At 38.9% G+C, this 24,072-nt stretch overlaps 1 protein-coding gene across 1 annotated transcript in view; it reads right to left on the reverse strand.

The window, feature by feature from the left end:
* Positions 1 to 538: 538 nt before the first annotated feature.
* Adam10 (ADAM metallopeptidase domain 10) overlaps positions 539 to 24,072 on the reverse strand; it is a 101,937-nt gene continuing 78,403 nt past the window's right edge. Inside the window, exons 10-16 of the mRNA XM_026779135.1 lie at positions 19,310 to 19,493; positions 13,926 to 14,076; positions 13,005 to 13,188; positions 12,119 to 12,227; positions 11,247 to 11,467; positions 4,457 to 4,583; positions 539 to 2,788 (exon numbers count right to left, since the gene is read on the reverse strand). Coding sequence (XP_026634936.1) covers positions 2,694 to 2,788; positions 4,457 to 4,583; positions 11,247 to 11,467; positions 12,119 to 12,227; positions 13,005 to 13,188; positions 13,926 to 14,076; positions 19,310 to 19,493 — 1,071 coding nt within the window. The 3' untranslated portion in view covers positions 539 to 2,693. The remainder of the gene's footprint in view (positions 2,789 to 4,456; positions 4,584 to 11,246; positions 11,468 to 12,118; positions 12,228 to 13,004; positions 13,189 to 13,925; positions 14,077 to 19,309; positions 19,494 to 24,072) is intronic.

The raw sequence follows: 24,072 nt of genomic DNA on the forward strand, positions 1-24,072 counted from the left end.
TTAGTTCAAAATTTCAAATATATCTCCATTAGACCAGGTCTTATTTTGTGTGGGAGCACTCAGGAGGTGCTAAGAATTGAAGATGGAGTCCATGTGCATGCTAGGCAACTAGTCTACCAGGATTGTTCAGAGATCTTGCATGTAGCCCAGGTTGGCCTTTAACTCCCCGAATCCTACTTTAGCCTCTGCAGTACTGAGATTATAGAAATGCACTCCCATACCCAGATAAATTAGACATTAATAAGGCACATAGCATGCAGAACTTTGGAAACAGAAGACTGCAGGTTTCCAGTTAGGCTCGGCTCTTCACTAGACAAGTCCTGGAGACTGACTACAGTGAAAAGCAGTGCTGCGGAGTGATTTTTAACTGTGTATGTGTGACAGTGATACCCAATAGGACTGCTCATTGTGGCTCTTCCCTGTGAGCAAGGATGCCTGCACTCGCAGGAGGACACCGTTCTGCTGAGCAGTCTTTCACTCAGTAGGGCAACTGCCTCTGACAGTTCTCTGAGTTCAAAGAGAGGACAGACCCGTCAAATTGATTTCATCAAGTCTATTTATTAATGCATTTCAAGTTTCAAAAAACCTTACATCTTTGCACAATACTTTATTTTTTGCAGGTTTTAGTAAAAATTTCCAAAGTGAACAAAAAAAAAGATACTGTATAAAACACAGTGGACATTAAACTGACAGTAGTATTAGATCTCACTGGTCCTGATCCTTTCATTTTTTTACCACATCTTAATTTGCAGTGGAAACAGTTCAGTGCATGTATCTCTTCAGAAAACATTTAACTTAGACTCAAAATAAAACAAGGCAGTGTACAACTGCCAAAATCCTACCACAGGATAACATTACAAGCAAAAAATGTACATGTTCCAAAGTCTACCACACTCAAGAAGTTACTAAGAACTCTTGCAGAGTAAAAGTCACCGTTTCAGAAATGCAAACCCACTTCCAACCTTTGCACAGTCCAAAAACAAAGGCATTTGAACGACTTAAAGCAGTGTCATACACAGCTACCTACCTGTTGGGTTAGAATTATTTATAGTCTATCTGGGGTTTCATGTACAAAATTTGTCTCTAAATCATGTACAAAAAGCTGTTTTGAAAAAAGTCACCACGTACTGTACAAGTTTACAAGGAGAGATCCCATTGTTTCTCTAGCGTTTTTGGCCTTGCTGGCTCGCGTCACATTATGAGTGATTGTGTAAACCTTAGACTCGTAAGAAAAAAGAAAAGAAAGCCAAACACAGTAATCTTGTCAACCTTCCCTAAATTTGCCTCCTATGTAAAGCCAGGAAAATCACTGCTGTTGATTTCTAATTTAAGTGATGTAGCTGGAAAACAGAAGCAATGAATATGTCACAAGCTTACAGTTTTTAATGCCCCCTCCATTTTCTGCATAGCGATAAGCCTGTTAATACATTAAATGCTTTTGCTTTCTCTTTCTTTAAAAATGCCAATTATTTATATCTGCTTTAAAAAGAAGTTTGTAATGGGACACTGTGCTGTCTACCTTTATTGTTGTTAAAATGGCTTACGGGTTGGAAAAACAATGTCAGAAGGCCTATCTACAATTTCAACTATCTGCCAAGCAAATTACTAATTTCTAGTGGTTACCAATGATCAGTGATGGTGTGCTGAAGAATGGTCCAAATATTTCAATGAAGACACTGATTTTCTTTTTCATATCAGATAAAAACAGAATTGGCAAACTTTAAGTATATGGAATACACAAAGGAATAAGCAGGCCACAAATGAAAATAATTACTTCTGACATAAATCCAAGGCATCAAGGCATGAATAAAATTTCACCTAACAATTTAAAAAGGGAATTGAATTAGGAAGTGTAAAATACTAAGCAGAAACCAAACATTTACATAAAGAACTGACTCTGAAGCCAAATGTTGTTGTTGTCCAGTTCGTACTCCGGTCAGCTGTGTTCTTCAGCACAGTCTTTCCTGCTCACAACAGCCATGCGACAAGACAAAAAGATCTATGTAAGAACCAACTCCATGGTAAGAAAAGGGAAAATGATTCTATTTCAAAACTGCCTGTGTGAAGCATTACAGAATCCTGGACCACTGAACACCACCATTCTCTGTTATCCTGAGTATGTCAATTAAACAGTAATTTTTCATTAAGAGCGGGAAGAATTTATAATACAAAGAAACATCCATATTGCAATTTCTGTTTACAATTGCACAGAGAAGTACAGTGTACGTAAGAAATACATGTCTGCATATAACAAGGTATGTACATTGGCAAGTGATATATCCAATGTTGAGGTGGTCGAGCCTCCCAGCCTTGATTGGCAGTTGAAAAAAATATATTTCAATTTGTGATAAAAGTTCATCGAGAGCCAAGTCTGTCTGCAATGAAGAAAATGCAGCAACGAAGAACAGGGAACACGGGCACATAATAATATTCTAAGACTTTGTGCCATTAGGTTAAAAATATCTGTCCATAAGAAAATTGGGTTCCTTTTCCATCCACCCCCCCCAAAATTGGAATTTTCAGGCTTTAAATTTTAAGTAATTCCACCTGGTCTGAGGACATGATCTCTTGCCATTTTTTCTTCAACTATGAACTGTGAGGGTTTCGTCTGGAGATGATGACTTAACAGGTTTCTCTTTGGAGTGAAGTTTTCCCACTGTAGGCACTAGGAAGAACCAAGGCAAAAGCTGCAGTTAGCGTCGCATGTGTCCCATTTGATAACTCTCCCGGGGCCTCTGACGCGGGGGCTGCTGAATGGGTTGCGGCGGCCTCCTCCTCTTTAAAGTGCCTGTAATGAAAGCAAAACAGTTTATTGTTCATCATCTCCTAAAAGCAAGAAAAATTATTCTTTGTGACTGATCAGCAGAAGTATGTGCCCTGTAACACAGTTTTCAATTTTCTGGTGGCCATAATAAGAAAGTAATAATACTAAATAATTTTAATACTTATTTCATTTAGGCCAATTCAAGTTAAAAACACCAACTTTAACATGTATTCAATATAAAAATTACTATAACGTTACACCATTTCATGTTGACTTTAAATCTGATTCGTATTTAATGTTTAACAGCCTTAAGAATTAGACTGATTAAAAAAAAGAATTAGACTGATTAGTCTAAATTAACAGGTTTGAGGGCAGAATCTATAACTTGAACTCTGACAAGACAAGACACTTGAGGCTGGTCTGCACAGCAGGATGGCAACTAACTCATCCAGTCTTTTGTGAGGACGTGAAGACTATTCCTGTATGTGCTTAGCACTTTTTATGAAGGCTTAGCAAATGACAATCAGTTTTCAGAGGTGTTAATACACAAATCAAATATCTGTTCCACTGAAGGAGAATGTCATGGTAACTGTGCCTAAAAGTGCGCTGTAGTTCTTGGAAATATGTTAAAACATCCTCTCACCCCCACCACAACTTCTGGGCTCTCTTGTCCCAACACAGGAACAGAGGGAAAATACAAAGTAGAGGAAACTACTTTATGTAGGGGATTATAGTTGACTTGACAAGGCTCTCCTAGGAAAGGGGAGATGCTAGCTCCCAACCCTGGCTTCCTTGCCACTGTCTCAGGTAATGTCTTCCCCACACATATGATGATTAGCCATTACACTCTGGAGAGGGGAAAGGAGGGACTGTTAAGCCTGACTAATGTGTAACACAAAGAAGCTGATTCCTCTTGTGTTCTTCAAATGCCCAGACTTGATTTATCCTAGTGGTGGTATCCTCCCAAGGAAAAGGATAGGGACTACTTGATAGGTCCTTAACATTTAAAGCTACTACACCAAGACTCCCCAACATAAAGATTTGTACTTCTCAGTAGGCCTCATCTAGGAGGAAAATGTGCTTCCGTGCCAGAAACTATTTCAAGAACACAGACATTACAAATAGTATCAGAGCCATTAACTATTCAGAGGAAAGACCAACAATTTAAAAGCAGTTTTAACTACCATAACAAAAACAAGGTATGGTAACAGACTGAGACAAAAACAGGGGGTGGGGGAGTCTACTCAAAAATCAAAATGTTGGGCTGGAGAGATGGCTCAGAGGTTAAGAGCATTCATTGCCTGCTCTTCCAAAGGTCCTGAGTTCAATTCCCAGCAACCACATGGTGGCTCACAACCATCTGTAATGAGGTCTGGTGCCCTCTTCTGGCCTGCCGGCATACACACAGACAGAACATTGTATACATAATAAATAAATAAATATTTAAAAAAAATCAAAATGTTATTCTAAATGTTTCTTGACACACGATAAATCAGCATTACACTGGTAGTCAGTGACTACTAGATTGGACTGACGAACAAAAATACAACCAGTGAACATTTATCAGGTAATTTGTCAACAATAGAGCCCATAAACTCAGTTACTAATGCCTTGTAAGTGCTGCATCCTTCATCCTCCCTGTCCGAAAGCTCTGGCTCTGCTCACAGCAGCACCCATTGCTCAGCACCTTACCTGGAAGTGGTTTAGGAGGAGGCAACTTTGGATTACTACTTGGAGTGTGAACACTGCAAATCTTGATAAATCCAGCCATTAACATGATCAGGGCAATTCCCATAAGAAGGACTGCCCACCAATGAGCCTGGACAGGAACAGAATTAAACTGTTTTAAGACAGCAGATACTAACAACTATCATATGTAGTGTTTACAGCTTCTAAACGCTGAATATCCACATTGGCATTAATACAGATTATTGTAACACTTATGCAATTACTACTCATTATTTCTAGAAAAACAACATTCAAAATGCCTCTATCATCTGAGACTTTACATTACTTATTACCTCTGTAGTGTGTTTACTCAGATCCTAAAACAAAAATACATGCTATGCCAAAATACCCCCCAGCCACTTTTTATGCATATATAAGCTCTCACATTAGAACAACTTTTGTTTTACTTTGAACGACTCTCTGCAAACACCTCTCAGAAATCTGACCCAGAGTCAGCTGCACGCACCACATTACGCTCCTGAGCATGTTAGCATGAAAGGACCATAACAAGGAGCTCAACTGGAACTCAATGGGCTTGCCTTGCCACCAAGATGAGGACCTAGGTTCAGATCCTTAGAACTCATGTAAAACGCCAGGAGTGAAAGCAAATACCTGAGGAGCAGAGACAAGTGATCTCTGGGGCTTGCTGACCAGCCAGTTTAGCCAACCAGAAAGCGACAGGTTCAGTGAGAGACCCTACACCAACAACAAAATAGGTGGAAAGCAACATCCAGTATCAAATTCTGCCTCATACATGCATGTGCACATGCAATCCCCAAAGCAGACCACTGACAGAGACAGACAGACACACATAGACAGACAATCTTTCTCTCTCCCTCCCTCCCTCCCTCCTCTCTCTCTCTCCTATGATATAAGAGTATTTCCTTAGTCAGGCCATGGTCATCACAAACCCATGCAAGCTTTGCCATCTGTTCCTCTCTGTTGTCCTTCAGTCTGGACAGGCCCCACAGATCCCCTCTGACCTTTAAGACTTTGAACCTTTTGGGACTAGAGAGATGGCCCAGTGGGTAAGAGAACTTGCTGCACTTACAAAGGATCTTGATATGATTCCCAGCACCTACATGACAGTTCACAATGATCTGTAAATCCAGCAACAGAGGATCCTATGCTCTCTTCCAGCCTCCATAGAGCCTTCATCCAGCAACTGATGGAAGCAGAGGTAGAGCTTCCTAAGCCCAGTCAAAGAGTTAGAGGAGCAAGAATATGAGTAAAGGGGTCAAGACCATGATGGAGATATCCACTGAAACAGTTTACCTGACTAACAGGTGCCCATCGACTCCAGCCTGACAGTGGGAGAACCAGCATAGGACCAAACATTCGCCCTCTGAATGTGGGTGACAGTTGTATGGCTGGCACAGACTGTCGGGCCACTGGCAGTGAGACCAGAATTTATCCCTAATGCTTGGACTGGCTTTTTGGAACCCATTCTCTCTCTGGAGGGATACGTTGCTCAGCCTAGATATAGTGGGGAGGTCCTTGGTCCTGCCTCAAAGCAATGTGCTAGACTTTGGTGACTTCCCATAGGAAGTCTTACCCTCTCAGAGGAGTGGACAAGGGGTGAGGTGGGCAGAGGGTGGAAGGAACAAGAGGAGGGGAGGGTTTGGGAACTGGGATTGGTATATAAAATGAAGAGTTTCTTTTAAAAAATTAATTAAAAAAAGAAAAGGAAAAGAGGATAGTTTTATTTTTAATTTAAAAATGAACTTAGAAGGATTTATATTACATGTGGCTTGTCATTAGTCTCCTACAATCCTCAGGTTATTTTCTTTCTTTCTTCTGTTTATTTGAAGCAGCATTTCTGTACAGCCCTGGCTGTCCCTGAACTGCTCTGTAGAGCAGGCTGGTCACAAACTCACAGAGATCCGCCTGCCTCTGCCTCCCTATTGCTGGGATTAAAGATGTGCGCCACCACCACCTGGCTCTATTTTCCTGGCTCTATTTTCATTTTTATTCAATGGTCTATGACAGGAGTTTCCAGTTTGTCACTCTTATGCTCACTAATTGCAGGAATTGCAAACTTAAGTGCCCACATGGCAGTAAGGTGCAATGCAATTTAGCCTTCATGCTCAAAGATCTGTTTTTTGATCAATGATCTGCTTTTCAGGAGAAGTTACAAATTTGAATTTTTATGTGAATTTTTTTGTTAAATACTGCCAAACTTGCTCAGAGTTTCTAAAAACTATGGGTAGACCACACAAAACATGTTGATGGGGGCTACATCTGGCTTAAAAACCAGGTTTTTTTCCTTCAAGTTATGTATGGCAATTATTGTGTTGGTTTATGATCTATGGGTAAAATGAAAGTCTAAAAGACCAAACATCAGTTTTTGTTGTTTCCCAACTGCTCCAGATATGCAGATATGTGTTCTACTGAATGTGCATTTGGAGACTTGAAGCCTACAATGTACTCTCTAAACTACTGCTTCTATCCTGCCTTAGGTTGTCCATTTTCTATAATGTTCTTTTATTTGCTATAGAAACAATTTTCTGAGTTCCTTTCTTTTTTGTTCTCAGGATGACATCATCCTTGTTTCAGAAGTTTTCTATGGACTCCTATTATTTTTCTATTCTTACTCACTGTCAAGAAACAGACTTGCTGTTATCAGGAGGCAGGGTATAGGACTCCTGTCAGTCTGTCCAATGGTCCAGAGCCAATTTTGAGCAAGGTTTGAAGCTCAATATTCCTGGAGCTCAGTTGGTAAATACCAGTAGAACCCTTAGTTACTCTAACAACTACTGTATACTTCTGAGTTCCTACTGGGAGCAGTGACTCCTGTAATAATGTGACCAATTCTTAAGCTCAGAGGACAATGGCCATCTTACCCCACTCAAGCTAAGGCCTGGTACTGACACAGCAGCTACTTCCACCTTTAGTGTTCCTCTCATTTTTCTTAAAATCTAGCCTCTAGGCTTCTGTGCTCCAAATACATTCCATGTAACTATCAGTGCTACTGCTCAAGCAAGGGGTTTGATTATGTTTCCTTTCCCAACAAAAGTCTGCTGGATGGTCTAGGGAGTGGGAGAAAGGGACACAAACATGAAACCTGAGTGTAGAATAGAGCCACACAGCTCTACTTAGTTCTTTTACAGTATATATACAATACAGGTAGTTTCTAAAGAACACACAGGAAATTCATCCTAGGCAGACAAGCTTCAGAGCACAAAGCTGGCCTGCTTTTAAATAGAGCACTTTATCAATGAAAAGAACTCACCAAGCTTTACAAAAGACTTTTCAAACTGTTTCAGTGTTGAAGGCTCTTGTACATGTGGCTTTTCCATGTACTTCCTTCTCCATGAAACATTTCTGATGTCTGCTTCTGCCAGCTCTTAAGAATGTAGTTCTAGTGTCACCTTCTTTAAGAGGACTTCCCAATGGCTGGGGATGAGGCTGAGTGGTAGAGAATTTGTCCAAAGTAGCTGAGACCCTGTGGTCACTTGCTGCCAGCATCACCAAAATACAAACAAACAACAACAAAAACCAAACCAATAACAACAAAAAAGTCTTTTTAAGATTTCTCCAATACCAACACTTGGGAGGCAGAGGCAGGCGGATCTCTGTGAGTTCGAGACCAGCCTGGTCTACAAGAACTAGTTCCAGGACAGGCTCCAAAACCACAGAGAAACCCTGTCTCGAAAAACCAAAAAAAAAAAAAAAAACAAAAAACAACACAATACAGCCTGCTGTTTTCTATGAAAAGGACACACAGAATTGAAGTACACTTCTATATCTGTCTTCCATGTCCCAAACTGAACTGAGTTCCTGTACCTAAGGAACCACTTGTTGGGATAGTTATTACAGTGACTCACCATTCTATCCCACTATGGCCCATGTACCTTTTTCTAGTTTGTCTAACACTGACAACGTGGACAGAGATCCATTACCAGTGTCACAACACAGAAATATTTCATTGCTAGTAACACTCCTTCTTCAGACAACATTCTACAGTGGAGCAACACAAATACCGTAACACTGGAATAAGTAAAGTCTGGAAATAACTATTGTTGAAACTTGGCTTAAGGGCTAGAAAGAAGGCTCAGTGATCCAGAGGATCCAAGTTCAGTTCTCAGCTTCCCCATGACAGTTCACAACCATCTGCAACTCTAATTCCAAGAAATCTAATGCACTCTTCCAGCCTCCATGGACATACAGACACTTCAGGCCAATTCCAAGAGCTTTGACTTACTTGGTCTAGGCCCTGTGGTGCTCTTCGACAATGTTCACCAAGTAAAGTCTAAGGACATCCTAGTTTTGCAATCCTTCTGTGAGCAAATGCTCCTATGGTTGTTTCGAAAACAAAGCTAAAATGATGTATGAATTCCAGGACTTCTCCCAATTTCATCAGCCTCCAGTTTTCTCAGAGGCATGGATAATCAAGCTGAGAACAACTGTAGTCTGTGATTCACTTGGGAACCACTGTCCTAAATCTTCCACTCAAAAAGAATACCAGAAAGCCGGGTGCACGCCTTTAATCCCAGCACTCGGGAGGCAGAGGCAGGCAGATCTCTGTGAGTTCGAGGTCAGCCTGGACTATAATAGCTAGTTCCAGGACAGGAACCAAAAAGCTACGAAGAAACCCTGTCTCGAAAAAAAGAAAAAAAAAAAAAAGAATACCAGATACTTAGTATTTAAACTCATAAAGTTAGAACAAAACCTGAGGGTAGAAACTGATTAAAAAGTGAGAAGGTACATTTTGGAGGTTGAGGTAGGATTGGGGCTAGTTTGAGCTCAGCTTCAGTTACATAGCAAGTAACAGGTTCAGGGCTATGATACAAGGCTTGTCTCAAAAAATTGAGGGTGTGTACTTGGAGTCCAGCTACTCAGAGGCTAAGAGTAGAGGGACCCCCTTGAGCCCAGGGGTTAAAGACCTAGACACCACAATAAGAAGGGGTATAAGGAACGTTAATTCTTATCAAAACAAAAACTGAAACACAAACTTTTGTCAAACTTAAATAGTCACAACATATCAAGGGATGAAAAAAAAGGAGGCACATACTGATAAATTAAAAAAAAAAAGGTAAAAGATAGTTCTTTGCAATATGAAACCTAGCCAAAAGGTGAAAAGAGAAACAAGACCATATCAACTATAGGGGAAACTGGAAAAGAATTACTAATGCCCTTAACTCCCACTTAAAGAACAATTGATAACACCCAGGATCTCAATATATTTAATGGTGAGTGCTCTCAGTCTTCTCAACAACTACATGACGCCTGCTAAAGCTATGGAGTGTTTATCACTGCCTCCAAGCTAAACAAATCCAGTAAAGGTATGGAGCATACTGTGGAAAAGCTTAAACATGGCTGTCAAAACAACTCTCCACAAAGAAACAACAATAACAACAAAAAATATTTCCATGGCAATAGGAAGTGTTAAGGTTCTTCCTACTCTACAGAATTTCAGAAGAAGAAAGGGGGACATAAAGCACACCAAGAAGACAAAAGGACACCAGGTAGCACTAGAAACAAAACGGTGAAGGGAGCCCTTCACTTCTTACACAGTCTCTTAAAGCAGAATACCCTAACAGGATACATTACCAAACAAAAAAATTGCCCTGATTGGTAAGACGCCAAGACACAAACTATCATTACAAAACAAACCTTTTTATGCAAGAAGAGTCTGCACAAAATCAAATGAGACAAACAATGTAAAACATCTCAGCATTTACTGTCTTACTTCTTGACCTGGCAATGCTCACCAAAGCATCCAAAATCTCCTCTCCAGGCACCAGGAGTGGTGCTAAGGATGTTATACAATCATATATATATAATATATATAATGCTGGCATTATAAAATAAAAGATACCCGTTACACTTACTCATGTACAGCAAACCTGTATAAATTCAGAATTGTCTGATTAATCTATTCCAGAATATAAGATAAGAACATTCTCAGTGCTAATTCACAGAAAGGGATCTTTCATTAAATCTACTTTAAAAAAAAAGTAATAACCCTTGGAAAAGGGAGAGTCTGAGTTCTAAGTCAACTTGCAAAGCAAACTACTCCATTTTGGGCATAGCACATTCTTACACATACTACTTGCAAGTATGTGTCCGACACAAATCACTTGAAAAGCATGAACATTTAGGTTAATCTCGGAAATCCTTTAAGAAAATTGCAGCTGATGCTGGAGGGATGGCTCAGCAGTTAAGAGCATTGGTTGCTCTTCCAGAGGTCCTGAGTTCAATTCCCAGCACCCACATAGTGGCTTATAGCCATCTATAACAGCAGTTCCATAAGAACCGATGCCCTCTTCTGATGTACATGCAGACAAAACACTCATATACAGTACATAAATACATGTATTCCTCCCCTCCTGATGTACATACAAATGTACATGCAGACAAAACATTCATATATATAAAGTACATAAATAAATATATGTATGAGAGTACCTGTTACACTAAAATAGGAGAGAAATACATAAATCAAGTAGCACTTTCCCAAAAGCCCAGTGAAAACACTAATATAAGTACCACCAGAAGTCACCTGCAAGAGACAATGTAAGCAGCAGAGGGAAGCAGAGTGACTCCTAGAACATATAACAGAGCTTTAAATGATATTCAGGTGGAGAACCCAATCACTGCAAAAGGAAATAAGAACCAGAGTTACTATACATACAGTAACTCTAATATGAATAGGCAAGTGTTCTTCCTCCAACACTGGTGACCACTGCCCAAGTAAAATTAAGCCCAAACATTTTAAGTTAAGGTTTTTATGAATGAAGACTATACTTACTACAATCCACTCCGCAATATTTTCATAGAGCTGTGGACTAAAAATCGCTTTTTTCAGCCTAGCTAGAGGACCATCAGCATCTACTAATCTGCACCGCATGAAAACATCACAGTAGCCTCTGAAGTCATTACACGGAGAGCCCGGCTGCAGAGTGATAGTCCGACCACTGAACTGCTTGCTCCACTGCAAAGACCCTGTACTGGCACAAGTTGAAGGAGCCACTAGAAAAAGAAGTTCCAAACACAGAGGTCAGAATACCTGGCGGGACAATCTTGGAAAGCAAAAAGAAAGACGGAACTACCTAAATTCATTCCCATATTACACAGACCTATATAAGTTTGTCAGAGTAACATCATTAATTACCTTAAATGTCAAATATAAACAAACATTAAATCTTGATTTAATGCCCACAATGGCTTTAAAACCATTGAGCTTTGTTTATATAAATTATTACCTGAAGCTAAAAAGATTTGGTTAATACATCATTTAACATTATAAGGACTATAATACAATGCTACATTTAAATTTTTCTCAAGAGAACCAATTTAGCTAGAAAGTATCTGTTCAAATTGTGTATCAGTTTAATAAGACAGGGATCTTCTCTGTCCTACCCTACTCCACCCGTGCCACCACTCTCATGGCAGTTCACCTAACGCTCCTCTGCATGTTTTAAAGGAACCCTCTTTCCCTTTAAGGCTCTGCTAAGGTGTTTCTGATATTGCTGTTTCTTTCTTGTGCTCACTTAAAGGCTCAATCATGATCTTGAGGTCCTTACTCCTAATAAACCTCATTCCCAAAGGATGAAAAACAACTTAATGGCAAATAACAGGTTTTGAAAGTAGACTTTAAGCTGATGTATTGAAAAGCCTTACTTTTCTTCATGCAGCAAACATGGCATAACTCTTTATCATCTTTGCCATCAGAGCTGGCACAGGTGCACTCTTCCAAGTCGTACTTCTCACAGATAGAGCCTGCACATTGCTGGGAGAAATGCAAATTTTATTTAATATCTGTGGAGTCAAAACTACTGTCCATAGTAACAGGTAGGTATAAGCTTCAGATGTCAAATAATAAAGTGGGTATATTTAATATAATAAACAACAGGGCTAGAGATGAGTCTCGCTGGCAAGCAACTGCAGGCACATACAAGGTTCTGGGTCTGATCCCAGGCACCACAAAACAAAAACACAGATGATTATCAGAACCGATAATATCACATAAATATACTTGAGACTGAATGAAAATAAGCTGTGTAACCTTTAAATAAATTTAAAAAAAGAAAAAAAACTAAACAAAAGCAGAGAAAGAGGCCATTCCACATTTGTGTTGGTTATTGTGACTCCTCTACAAGCAGAAAAAAAATAAGTTTTCTTTATACAGAAAAAGTTACATTGAGCCATGGAAGCTCAAAAGATTTTACACTCAGAGAAAATGACCAGATGAGCTCTTTTATTCGGGCTCCTGAAATATTAATTTACACAACTTAAAAGCAGTGCGGATAACACCACATGCCTAGTTGTACTCTTGTGAATACCAAAGACATATGGTTGCAAAGATGAAAGGTGAGTCAGGAACTAACTGTATGCCACCAGGCAATTGTCACATTATACATTCATGGATTTGTGGGGAACAGAGAGGGATATTATTGAATGGGAGCCCCAAAGTAGTTACCTTATGGAGCTTTCAGTGTCAACTATTATTCTGAAAAAGGAGGCTCTATAAAATTTAAATTTAAAACATCTTAAATCAAATACTTACCCCATTAATACACACTTGCGTATGCCTGTTACAGTCTGTAAAGTTGGGCTTAGGATCAGACGCTGGGCAGAGAGCTGTGAATCCATTGCATATGCCTTCCTTTGCACAGTCAGAATCATCCCGGCATTTCTCGGACTTTGACTTGAATGTACACTGTGCTGTACAGCAGGGTCCTTGACTTGGACTAGGAGAAGAGTGGTGAAATAAAGTAAATCTCTTGATGGGCCTGCTTTTTACATCATCTTAAATGGTAAGTACACTGATGGAACAAAACTTCAAATATTACTACTAACAAACTACTCTATTTGAACATTCTAGCAAGTGTAAAAGAAATGATTAAGCATCTGGTTTCCACAGTCAAAAACACGACAGTCAGCATTTTTACTCAGCCTTTGTGTGAAGTGAATTCAGGATTAAGAAAGTTTTCAGTGCTTTTTTTCCACAGCTACTAACATATTAGTCAATTTACAGATTTTTGTACTAAAGCTGCACTAGAATACATGCCTAACCATCTAAAAAGTTTGTGCAAACTATAGTCTATTGCCTGTAACCATGACTGCATTTGACAAGAGAAATAACTAGATGACACTAAATCACAGAAGCCTAATGCCCCATTTTACCTTAATACTTTCAAGTTAAGATACTATTTGAACAGAAGATAGTAATGTTTTCAAAGTTAGGAACTAAATGATATGTATTTTAAAGGGCAGCATTTTCATATTCTTTTTCTCAATGCCCAAATTATGAATTGTTCCAATTGTCAACAACAGGATATGGTCCAGAAAAATAAATAACAATAGAACGAAGCAGGGAAATTTTCCATAGCCTTATGAATCTCTTGACATCAGCATTAAATCTGTCTAACTGCTATGCATGACCCTGCAGGCATGTTCACATCAGTGGGGTTGGCAAGGCAGGTACCTGCACTGTTTGCCAGGCTTCAGTTTGCATTTCTTCCCCTCTGGCTGGTTAGCATCGAAGCAGCACTCATCTTTACACTGGTCACTGTAGCCACAGTCACATTCTTCACCTTGCTCCACCATCCCATTTCCACATATAGGCTGGCCGGACTCTGAAGAAAGTAACAGGACAAGATGGACACTGTATATACACATTAATCTTCTTCAAAATTTACAAACTCAGGGCTGAAGAGATGGCATGACGGTTTATTTAAGAGCTCTTGCTGCCTTTCCTGAGGACCTGATTTCAGTTCCCAGCACCCACATGGAGCTTATGACTCTCTATAACTTAAGATCTAGGGGATCTGACACCATCTTCTGGCCTCCAAGGGAATCAGGCTCACACATGATGCAAACATACATGTAGGCAAAATACCATAAATATAAAAAATAAAATAAAATTCACAAACTCTTTCGAGCTTTACCTCCAACCCCCCAAAAAGAAAATTTTGATGAGTAAGTAAGGCAAAAGCAAAATCTGAAAATCAGGAGACCTGTTTTTCGGTAAGGTAGTGCTTACTACCAACAGTGAAACCTCAGGTCCCTTTGGGGGCCTCTGTTTCTGTACAGTGAGAGGACTGATTTCATGGGTCCTTCTTATTATGTTCTTTACAGAACTAGTAACTTGCTACTTAGGCCAGATCACAGTTGAGCTTTGCTGACTACACATGTGTGTCATAATATGCAAATAAAGTTAGTGTTTTTCTCAACCAGGCGAAAAGGGAAAATCTGTTATAGAAAATTTCAAACATACATAAAAGTATTAAGAAACTAAGTACAATGACCTCCCATGTATGCTTCTCTTGTCTTACTTATTCCCAGCTATTTTTATTTGTAGCATTTTGAAATCACCACACCTAATATGTTGTTCTTTAAGTAGTTCAGACTGCATGTTTATGTGACAAACCTTTTATAAACCTAATTATATATCATTATCACAGCTAATAAAATCAGCAAGATGCTTAATAACTAAGCTTCTAATAGCCATCAATGTTCAAATTTCTTAAACTATCAGTTGGTCATTAAATCAAGTTTCAAACAAGGCTCTCCTAACTCCACCCCTTCCCTCACAGGAACTTGAGATGATGTATTTTACTATAGAATATGTTCATCCTGTCTTTTTATTTTTATCATTTATTTGTTAAGGAAGTTAGATATTTTTATCCTATAGAATAACTTTTAAAAAGTGATCCTAACATTGCCAATAAGAACTTTCAAATTTACATTATTTTTTTTCTTGATGGACCAAGTCTCTTAAGAGAAAAAAATAATTATTAATTATTAATATACTCTCTGTAATCCCAAGCAGCCTAACAGTACAAGAACAGATCTTAGATAATTAAGAGTTAGAAAGTCTGGTCTAAAAATTGGTGGATAATTTCAATATATTTCTTTAACTTCTAAAGTTCCCATTAAAGCTCGAAATTAGGGTAGTGGATTCAATTCCCAGCACCACTAAAACAAGTGATGTGGGGAAAAGAATCAGACTAGGAATGCTGCTTTGTGAGATAACAAAATCACCTTAAGACATTACCATTTACTGAGAATGACAAGCATCAAATGCCTTTATTTTCTAGTAAGCAAAACTAACTTCCAAGGGGGGGGGTTGTGACTTGCTAGAGGCCATATACCCCAGTATGACCAAACAGATGAAGCCCAGGGGTTCTTGGATCTTAAATCTTAGGTTCTTCTCTAATGCACCAATTCAGGTTTTAAAATGGGAACTAAATGAATAGAAGGATCCACGCCCAGCACAGCCTCATTTACAACACAGATGAGTGAAAACCACTCCCAGAAGATAGACTTACACTTTCGTTCTTAATTCACTAAAGAAAAGGATGGAAATAGAAAACACTATCCTGAGTGAGGTAACCTAGACCCCAAAAGAGAAACATGGAATGTACTCACTCATATTTGGTTTCTAGCCATAAATAAAGGACATTGAGCCTATAATTCGTGATCCTAGAGAAGCTAAATAAGAAGGTGAACCCAAAGAAAAACATATACGCATCCTGCTGAATATTAACCTTCATCAGGAGATGAAAGGAGGAGGAGACAGAGACCCACATTGGAGCACCGGACAGAAATCTCAAGGTCCAAATCAGGAGCAGAAGGAGGGGGAGCACGAGCAAGGAACTCAGGACCGTGAGGGGTGCACCCACACACTGAGACAATGGGGATGTTCTATCGGGAACTCACCAAGGCCAGCTGGCCTGGGTCTGAAAAAGCCTGGGATAAAACCGGACTCTCTGAACATAGTGGACAATGAGGACTACTGAGAACTCAAGAACAATGGCAATGGGTTTCTGATCCTACTGCACGTACTGGCTTTGTAAGAGCCTAGGCAGTTTGGATGCTCAACTTACTAGACCTGGATGGAGGTGGGGGTTCCTTGGACTTCCCACCGGGCAGGGAACCCTGATTGCTCTTTGGGCTGAGGAGGGAGGGGGACTTGATTGGGGGAGGGGGAGGGAAATGGGAGGCAGTGGCAGGGAAGAGAAGGAAATTTTTAATAAATAAATAAATAAAAAAGAAATCCCCAAACTCAATGGATAAAGCAAAAACAAACAAAAGTATTTTGGAAACAGCTGAGAAACACGAGCAAACGTCTCACCAGAGAAGATAGCTAATAAGCTGTGTGTGAAAAAGTTCATCACTGTCACCAGAGGAATGCAAAATAAAATAAGGAACTATTTCCTCACTCCTGCCAGAATAGATTGATCCAAAAATAGTGAATATGCTAGATTCTGACTCTGATGATGATAAGACTGAGACTAGTCATAACCAGATCATGAGAATCTACAGTCACCCTAGTAGAAAACAAAACAAGTGATCACTATACGGTCTATTAACTAGATTTAAGGTATTTATCAAAAGAATAAAAAAAAGTATGTTCATCCAAAAGATCCTCCACAAGAATTTTATAGATATTTAATTGATAAAAACAAAACCTTGAAAACAGCCAGCAGAGCTGTTTTTAGCAAGTGAATAACTAAACAATCCATTAGATACTGAGGAGTACTTCTTAACAACAGAATGAAACAAAATACAGATAAAATTTGGATAAATCTTTAGCAAATTCTTCTAAGTGAACAAAGGCATGCCCTAAAGCTATATACTGTGCAATTCCATCTATACATTTTCAAAAGGACAGTACATTAGAAATAGAAAAGATGTTAGTGCAGTAGGCAAGAGATAGCTTCGTGCGGTTATAAGTAAACAGGTGTGGTTATAAGCCGATAACACTGTGTATCCTTGACCCGATGAACTGTTCTAGATCTTGTCTGCAGTGGTGGGACATAAAACTACACATGCATTCAAATTATATAAAAAGAAACAAACACCCTGAGAAGATATGAGTGAGGAGTGTGGAGTGTGCACTGATGACATCATCACACTGATGATACTACCCTACTTGAAAGTTATTACCAATGAAGGTACTAAGCACCTACTGCTTATTCTAACTGTACGTGAATCTATAATTATTCCAATATAAACTGTATTAAAAACTTATCTGTTTGTAGGGACAAAACTTATCTGGAAGTCTTCCTCAATTCATCAACCCTTCTTAGAATATTCTTTATATACAAAAGTGACCGTGAGTCAATATTTACATTCAAGTATTTTACAATCTTGTGGAAAAGGAGGATGCACAAAAAAAACCTTAAGACTAGGCAGAATATTTGCAATCTGGTAAACATCACAAGAGAGATACACAGCTGAATGTAAGACCAAAATCTGGTATGCTTACACAGTGGAATATTGTTTGCCCTTAAAAAGGACTGGAGTCGTGACACATGTTATTACAGGGGAGAACCTTGAAAAGCTTATGCTAAGGAAAACAAGCCAGACACACACACACCAAAAAACCAGAAAACATACACTGTATGAGTTCTCTTTGTGCCCACCAACAGGAACAATGAGTAAACTAGATCAGTCCTACAATACAGTTATTCAGCAACAGGAATAAAACATTGTGATGAACCTTGAAACACTATGTGAAAGTAAAAAGTAAAATTCCATAAAGGGAAAAAGCTATGAATTCCATCTGTATAAAATCTTAAAACAGGCAAACAACTTCTGATTAAACAATCAGTTAGCAATTGCTTCTAGGAGACTGACTGCAAAGTGAAATAAAGAACTTTCTGAACTGACAGAAATGATGTTCTATACCTTCAGAGCTACTTGGTTTACACAGGAAACTTACATTTGCCAAATTCACCAAATGGTACAATTAAGACTTGTGCACTTATATATCTCTGTTTACTGCACACTATCCACAACAGCTCAGCTGTGGAATTAATATGGGTGTCCAACAAGAGGAACAGATGAAAAAACTTCACATATACATACTTTGGGTTTTGGTTTGTTTATTTGTTTTCATTGTTGTTCTTTGGTTAGAGACAGGGTCTTGGTATCTGGCTGGCGTGGAGCCTGCTATGTAAACCAGGATGGCACTGAACTCACAACCTTTCGCATGTTTCTGTCTCCCAACTGCTGGAATTACACCCATGCAGTACATACACAATGGAGTCAGTCAGACATGAGGAAGACAGTTTTTGATGTTTGCAGGAAAACAGATGCAACTGGAGATAATCATATTAAGTGAATTAAATCAATGTCACAAAGACAGGTATCATATTGTCTTCTCATTTCTAGTTCCTAGCTTTTATACAAACACATAAAACCATGTACATATTGTGACAAGAACACAGAAGCAAAACTATCTAGAAGAACGAGAACTAACAAGAGGAGACGAGGTGAGAAAGAGAAGATAAGAGGTGTGAAGATGTTCACTATACAGTCAAATCTCTCTCTCTCTCTCTCTCTCTCTCTCTCTCTCTCTCTCTCTCTCTCTCTCTCTCTCTCTCTCTCTCTCACACACACACACACACACACACACACACACAAAGTGAAATTCACTTATGAGAGGGGAAGGAGGAAAAAACTCAAACAATACTGAACTCTAGCTACTAAGATATAAACTGGTATTTAGATGTAAATTACTCTGCCATCTGCAACTCAGTTCCAAAGGGGCAAACAAATTCCTAAGCATTTTGATAAAGCAAATACAGCAAAGTTTTAATTGGAAAACATAGATGGGAGATATTCTTAAAGTAGAAGAGTAGACTCTTTCTAGTTTTCTGAATGTCTAAATATTTTGGGCTGAAAAGATGACTCATCAAGAGAAAAACACTTACCACCAAGCTTGACAAGCTAATTCAATCCTCAGAACCCATCTGGTAAAAGGAGAGAACTGACTCCAGCAAGGTGTCTTCTGACCTCCACATACATGCCATAGTGTGTGAAAAGGTTAATAATTAAAATATTGAGAAATATACATACCAACAAAACAGTTGTTTCTCTTCTTCTCAAGCACTTGGCTTATGTTTCTAATACTGCAGAGTGAAAATTTGTTGTTGTTAAGTTTGTCCCCAGACGTTGCTCTTGCATACATGATATAATTACCATTTTCTTTTTGTCCTAAGTTCTTAGACTCTCCTGGTGTGCACTCTGTTCCAGAATCATGCTGCCAAATAGAATATGATGTAACATTAATAGGAAGTAAAATAGGGTTTCCAGGTCATCTGCTCAAGTGGAATTCTCTCATCAGAAGAACAGTGGAAGTTATACTTTCCTTGAGGAAGGATCTAACAACTGCCTAGGATGGTGGCACTTGCTCACAGAAGGAAAACTGAAGGTCTAAACACAAACTATCTTAGAGCTTTATAATTAGGGACTAGAACTGAGCATACACCATCATAAAGACTATTGAAAAGAAGCTTCTAATGTTGGCAGTAATAATATGGATTACTTAGCATTTATTAAAATACATGGTAAATTACTTGCTAAAACTGGTTCAGGAAGGCAGAGAAGAAAATGAAACCCAGACCAGTGCTGGGGAAGGCAGAGTAAGAACTCAAGGCAGTGGCAGCGTCCTTATGAGTCAGTTCAAAAGACGGCTGAGTAAAATGCTGAGTGGAGACAGAAACACAAGTTTTACTTTTAAATGAAATTAAGAAACTCAAGGCATGAGATCAAAACACTACTTTACAGAATAAACAGGAGACAGAGTTCAGTGTATGAGCACACACACAGAAGTGGTTTTGGTTCCAGTAATTTATTCAGGTATCAGAGGCACCAAAAGAGCTGCCTGAATTTTCTCAAAGAAAACTGTACGGAACTGGAATGAAGTAACGGGCCCCAGCAGCACCTGCTTTCCTGGTACGTGGGCACTAAAACAACCCAGGGTTTGGCAGATGCCTTGGTGAGTAAGACACTTGTGCATGCAAGAGGACTTCTGTTCAAATCTCTAGGACCCACATAAAAAAGCCAGGCACAGGATCAGAGAGATGGCTCAAGGGGTAAAGGTGCTTGTCACCAAGCTTGGCAACTTAAATTTAATCCTCAGGACCCAAATGCAAGTAACTCACATGCTCTCTGACTTCTACTCACATGCTATGGAACACAAGCAAACACACACAGACACACAAATAGATAAAATATAATAACAATTTTAAGAAAAAAATTAAAATCAGACATGGTCATGCTTATCTGTAACAACCTTATTTCTGGAATACAAAAACAGATACCAGAAATCCACAAGACGACCAGTCTAGCCCAAATGGCAAGCTTCTAGCTCAGAGAACTTGTCTCAAGGTACTCACCTTGAGTGTGATTGAGGAAAAACACTCACCATCCACCTGACTTTTACATGTACACACAAAGGTGCACATTCAATTGCATGTACTGCATACACATACATACACACACACACACACACACACACACACACACACTACCCTCAATATTCACACTCACACATTGAAAGCAAACCTCACACACAATATCCTCAAGGAATTAAGGTACTCATCATTGCAAGGGGCAAAAAATATTAGCTACTAAAATGGCAGTTGTATTCAACTGAATCTTGGTTTAAATACCAACAACACCACTCTCTGCAGACAAAACAATACATACTAGGTCACTTTGATTTTTATATTTTCTCATCAGAGACCTCTACTCCAATCTTACTCTTCCTAATACTGCCCTGCTTTTCTCCTGAGCCCAGATTCAGCCTCTAGCAACTACTTGCTCTGAACACAGTATTAACTTGCTTTATGGTTCTACTCCTTACAATTCAATTTGGTTTCTGATTAAGTATGGTACTAACAAGAGTGTCATCATTTAAATTTAGAAACAAAAATAAGGCTGGAGAGATGGCTCAGAGGTTAAGAACACTGCCTGCTCTTCCAAAGGTCCTGAGTTCAATTCCCAGCAACCACATGGTGGATCACAACCATCTAAAATGGGGTCTGGTGCCCTCTTCTGGCCTGCAGGCATACACATAGAAACAATAATAAAAAAAGATTCCAAAACAGCATAGCTCTTCATGTGATCATAGAATCACTTGCTACTTTTCAAGGCAGTAAATATTAGAGTACCCAGTTCTACATAAAGTACTAAAATATTCAAACCTCTTTGCAAGGAGTTACATTTTTTTGTTTGTTTGTTTGGATACAGGGTTTCTCTGTAGCTTTGGAGCCTGTCCTGGAACTTGCTCTGTGGACCAGGCTGGCCTCGAACTCACAGAGATTCATTGCCTCTGCCACCCAAGTGTTGGGATAAAAGGCATGTTCCATCACTGCCCGGTGAGAGTTACATTCTTAAAAACAGCAAATTGTGACCTACCTGCCTAGTTTTAATTTATTCAGGAATGGTTTAACAGATCTCATCAATGCTTATAGAAGGAAAACAGATTGTAAACAAGGATGCTTACTATTTGCCACTTCAGATACAGGAACGAAACTGACAAACAAAGAAGTAAAAAGACACCCCCCCCCACTCCTCTAATACAGACATATACACAAAGGACTACTTTGACTGGAAGCCAAATGGATTCATAGTTCAAATACAGAATAAAGTTTCACAAGTATACTACAACTTCAGTTAGAAAAGAAAGCAACAAAACTACTTCCTAAATTTAAAAGCTACCTTTGGTGGGATAGACTGCAATCCCAGCATTAAAAAGGCTGAGGCAGAGAGATTACAAATTTGAAGTTAGCCTAAGCTATCCAGTAAGAACCTATCAAAGAAAAGAAGACATAGAGGAAGAGGGTGGCAACAAAGAGGGGAAAAAAGGAGAAAATATTCATAGAAATTAAGAAAAAGATTTAAGAATGTATTTAAAAATCAATATTGATTATCTATGTTTCAGTGTGCCTGTGTAAGATAAGCACTGAAGAGAGTCTAAGTTTTTTAATGGCTGCAGAGCATTCCATGGTAGCAGTTAGAAGCACTTGCTGCTCATGCAGACCTGGGTTCAGCTCTCAGTACCCACATGGTAAGCTCACAACCATCTGTAAAATCCAGTTCTAAGGGTTCTGACACCTTTTGCTCTATGTACTTGGAAGAACCCATCTGGTACACAGACATATGCAGACAAAACACACATATAAAAATAATTTTTTAAAAGATTTCTAAGTAAGGTAGGCTGAAGCAGGAGAGACATCAGATTTGAAAGGTAAGAGGAGACAACATAGAATATATACTTTGAATTGAATTATGTCAAGGCCTAAATACAAGATAGGAAAACCTGTAGTGATAATTCATTTATATTTTAATAAAAGTTTGCCTGAAGACCAGAAGGTAAAACCAAGCCACTAAAGGCCAGGCAGTGGTATCTCATACCTTAATCCAGTACTAGGGAGGAATGTAAGACAGGATGAGACAGGAACTCATTTTCTTTCAGTCTAAGGATTTCTTAGAGGTAAGAACTCTCTAGTGGCTTGGCTGCTTTGCTTTTCTGATCTTCAGGTTGAACCCCAATATTTTTCCCTGGGTTTTTATTTGTGCTACAGAAACCTTATCAGTAGTATCATCCATCACACAGCAGAAATAAAGTCAGAGTGGCATGATTTAAGCTAGATTTGTACAAAGACCACTCTGGTAAAAGCAGAAATACATCAGACTTCTCATACTAAGAAGTAGGACCCTTCTCATTTGTGATTACAGCTTTTTACAACATTTTTAAAAAGCAGCTTACAAATACACAATAAATATTTGGGATAATAAAAGTGAATATAAAGAATAACGCAAACCACCGGGAGAAAGTAACATTCTGTGGCAGAGACATAGCAGGAAGGAAGCGGGCAGAACGAGATTTCAGAGGAAGATGTCAAGGTGGAAAGGTTTGGGAGTTTATGTCCAGCTCATCTATAAATCACTCAATAAATACTTATTAAGAATCTACCATGCATATGTAGAATTCACAACATGCGCAAAGAAAGAGTGTGATTAAGCATGACAAGGTCATTAAAAGTAGTCAAATAGGAGAGGAAAGGTTAGCAAAACAGACAAGGAACAAGAACCAAATTATCTATTAAACAATTTATAAAATAAACAATAATGTTAATTTACTAAATGCCAATTCATTGGCAGTCAGATAAAGATTAAGATGAGAAGTGAGAGGACTAGGGAGATGTGGCTGAGCAAGTAAAGTCCCACCCCAAATATGCAAACATGAGTTTAGATTCCCAGAACCCACATCAAAGTTGAACAAGGCAATAAGTTGGCAGTCAGACAAATCCCAGGGGTTTACAGGCCAACCAGTCAGACTAGATAAAAGGCAAGCTCCAGATTCAGTGAGATATCCTGCCTTTAAAAAAAAAAAATGGGTGGCATGTAATGGAGAAAGAAACTTTACACTGGCTTCTGGCCTACATACACACAAACTCAGACTCCACTAAGAATCTGTATTTTGAGCTCCTTTGGAGGTTTATATGAACATTAAAGCAAAAACAGGTCAGTCAGGTGTGGTGGTGTATGTATGCCCTTAACTCCAGCATTCAGGAAGAAGAGACAGGCGGACTGCCATGAGTTTGAGGCCAGCCTGGTATACACAGAATGACAGAACAGCATGGTCTACACAGTCTCCAAAAACAAAAACAAAAACAATAATAATAAATAAACAAAAATAAAATAAGTCAGGCTCTAGGGCAGTGAAAAGAAATGGTATTGGAAAAAAGGGTATGACAGCACCTCTGGCAAGGCTTGTGATGGAGGGGGCTGTGAAGAAGGGATGTTTTTCCTTGCACCTGAAATTGCAA

This window comes from Microtus ochrogaster, chromosome 5, assembly GCF_000317375.1.
Source record: "Microtus ochrogaster isolate Prairie Vole_2 chromosome 5, MicOch1.0, whole genome shotgun sequence".
Taxonomy (NCBI): Eukaryota; Metazoa; Chordata; class Mammalia; order Rodentia; family Cricetidae; genus Microtus; species Microtus ochrogaster.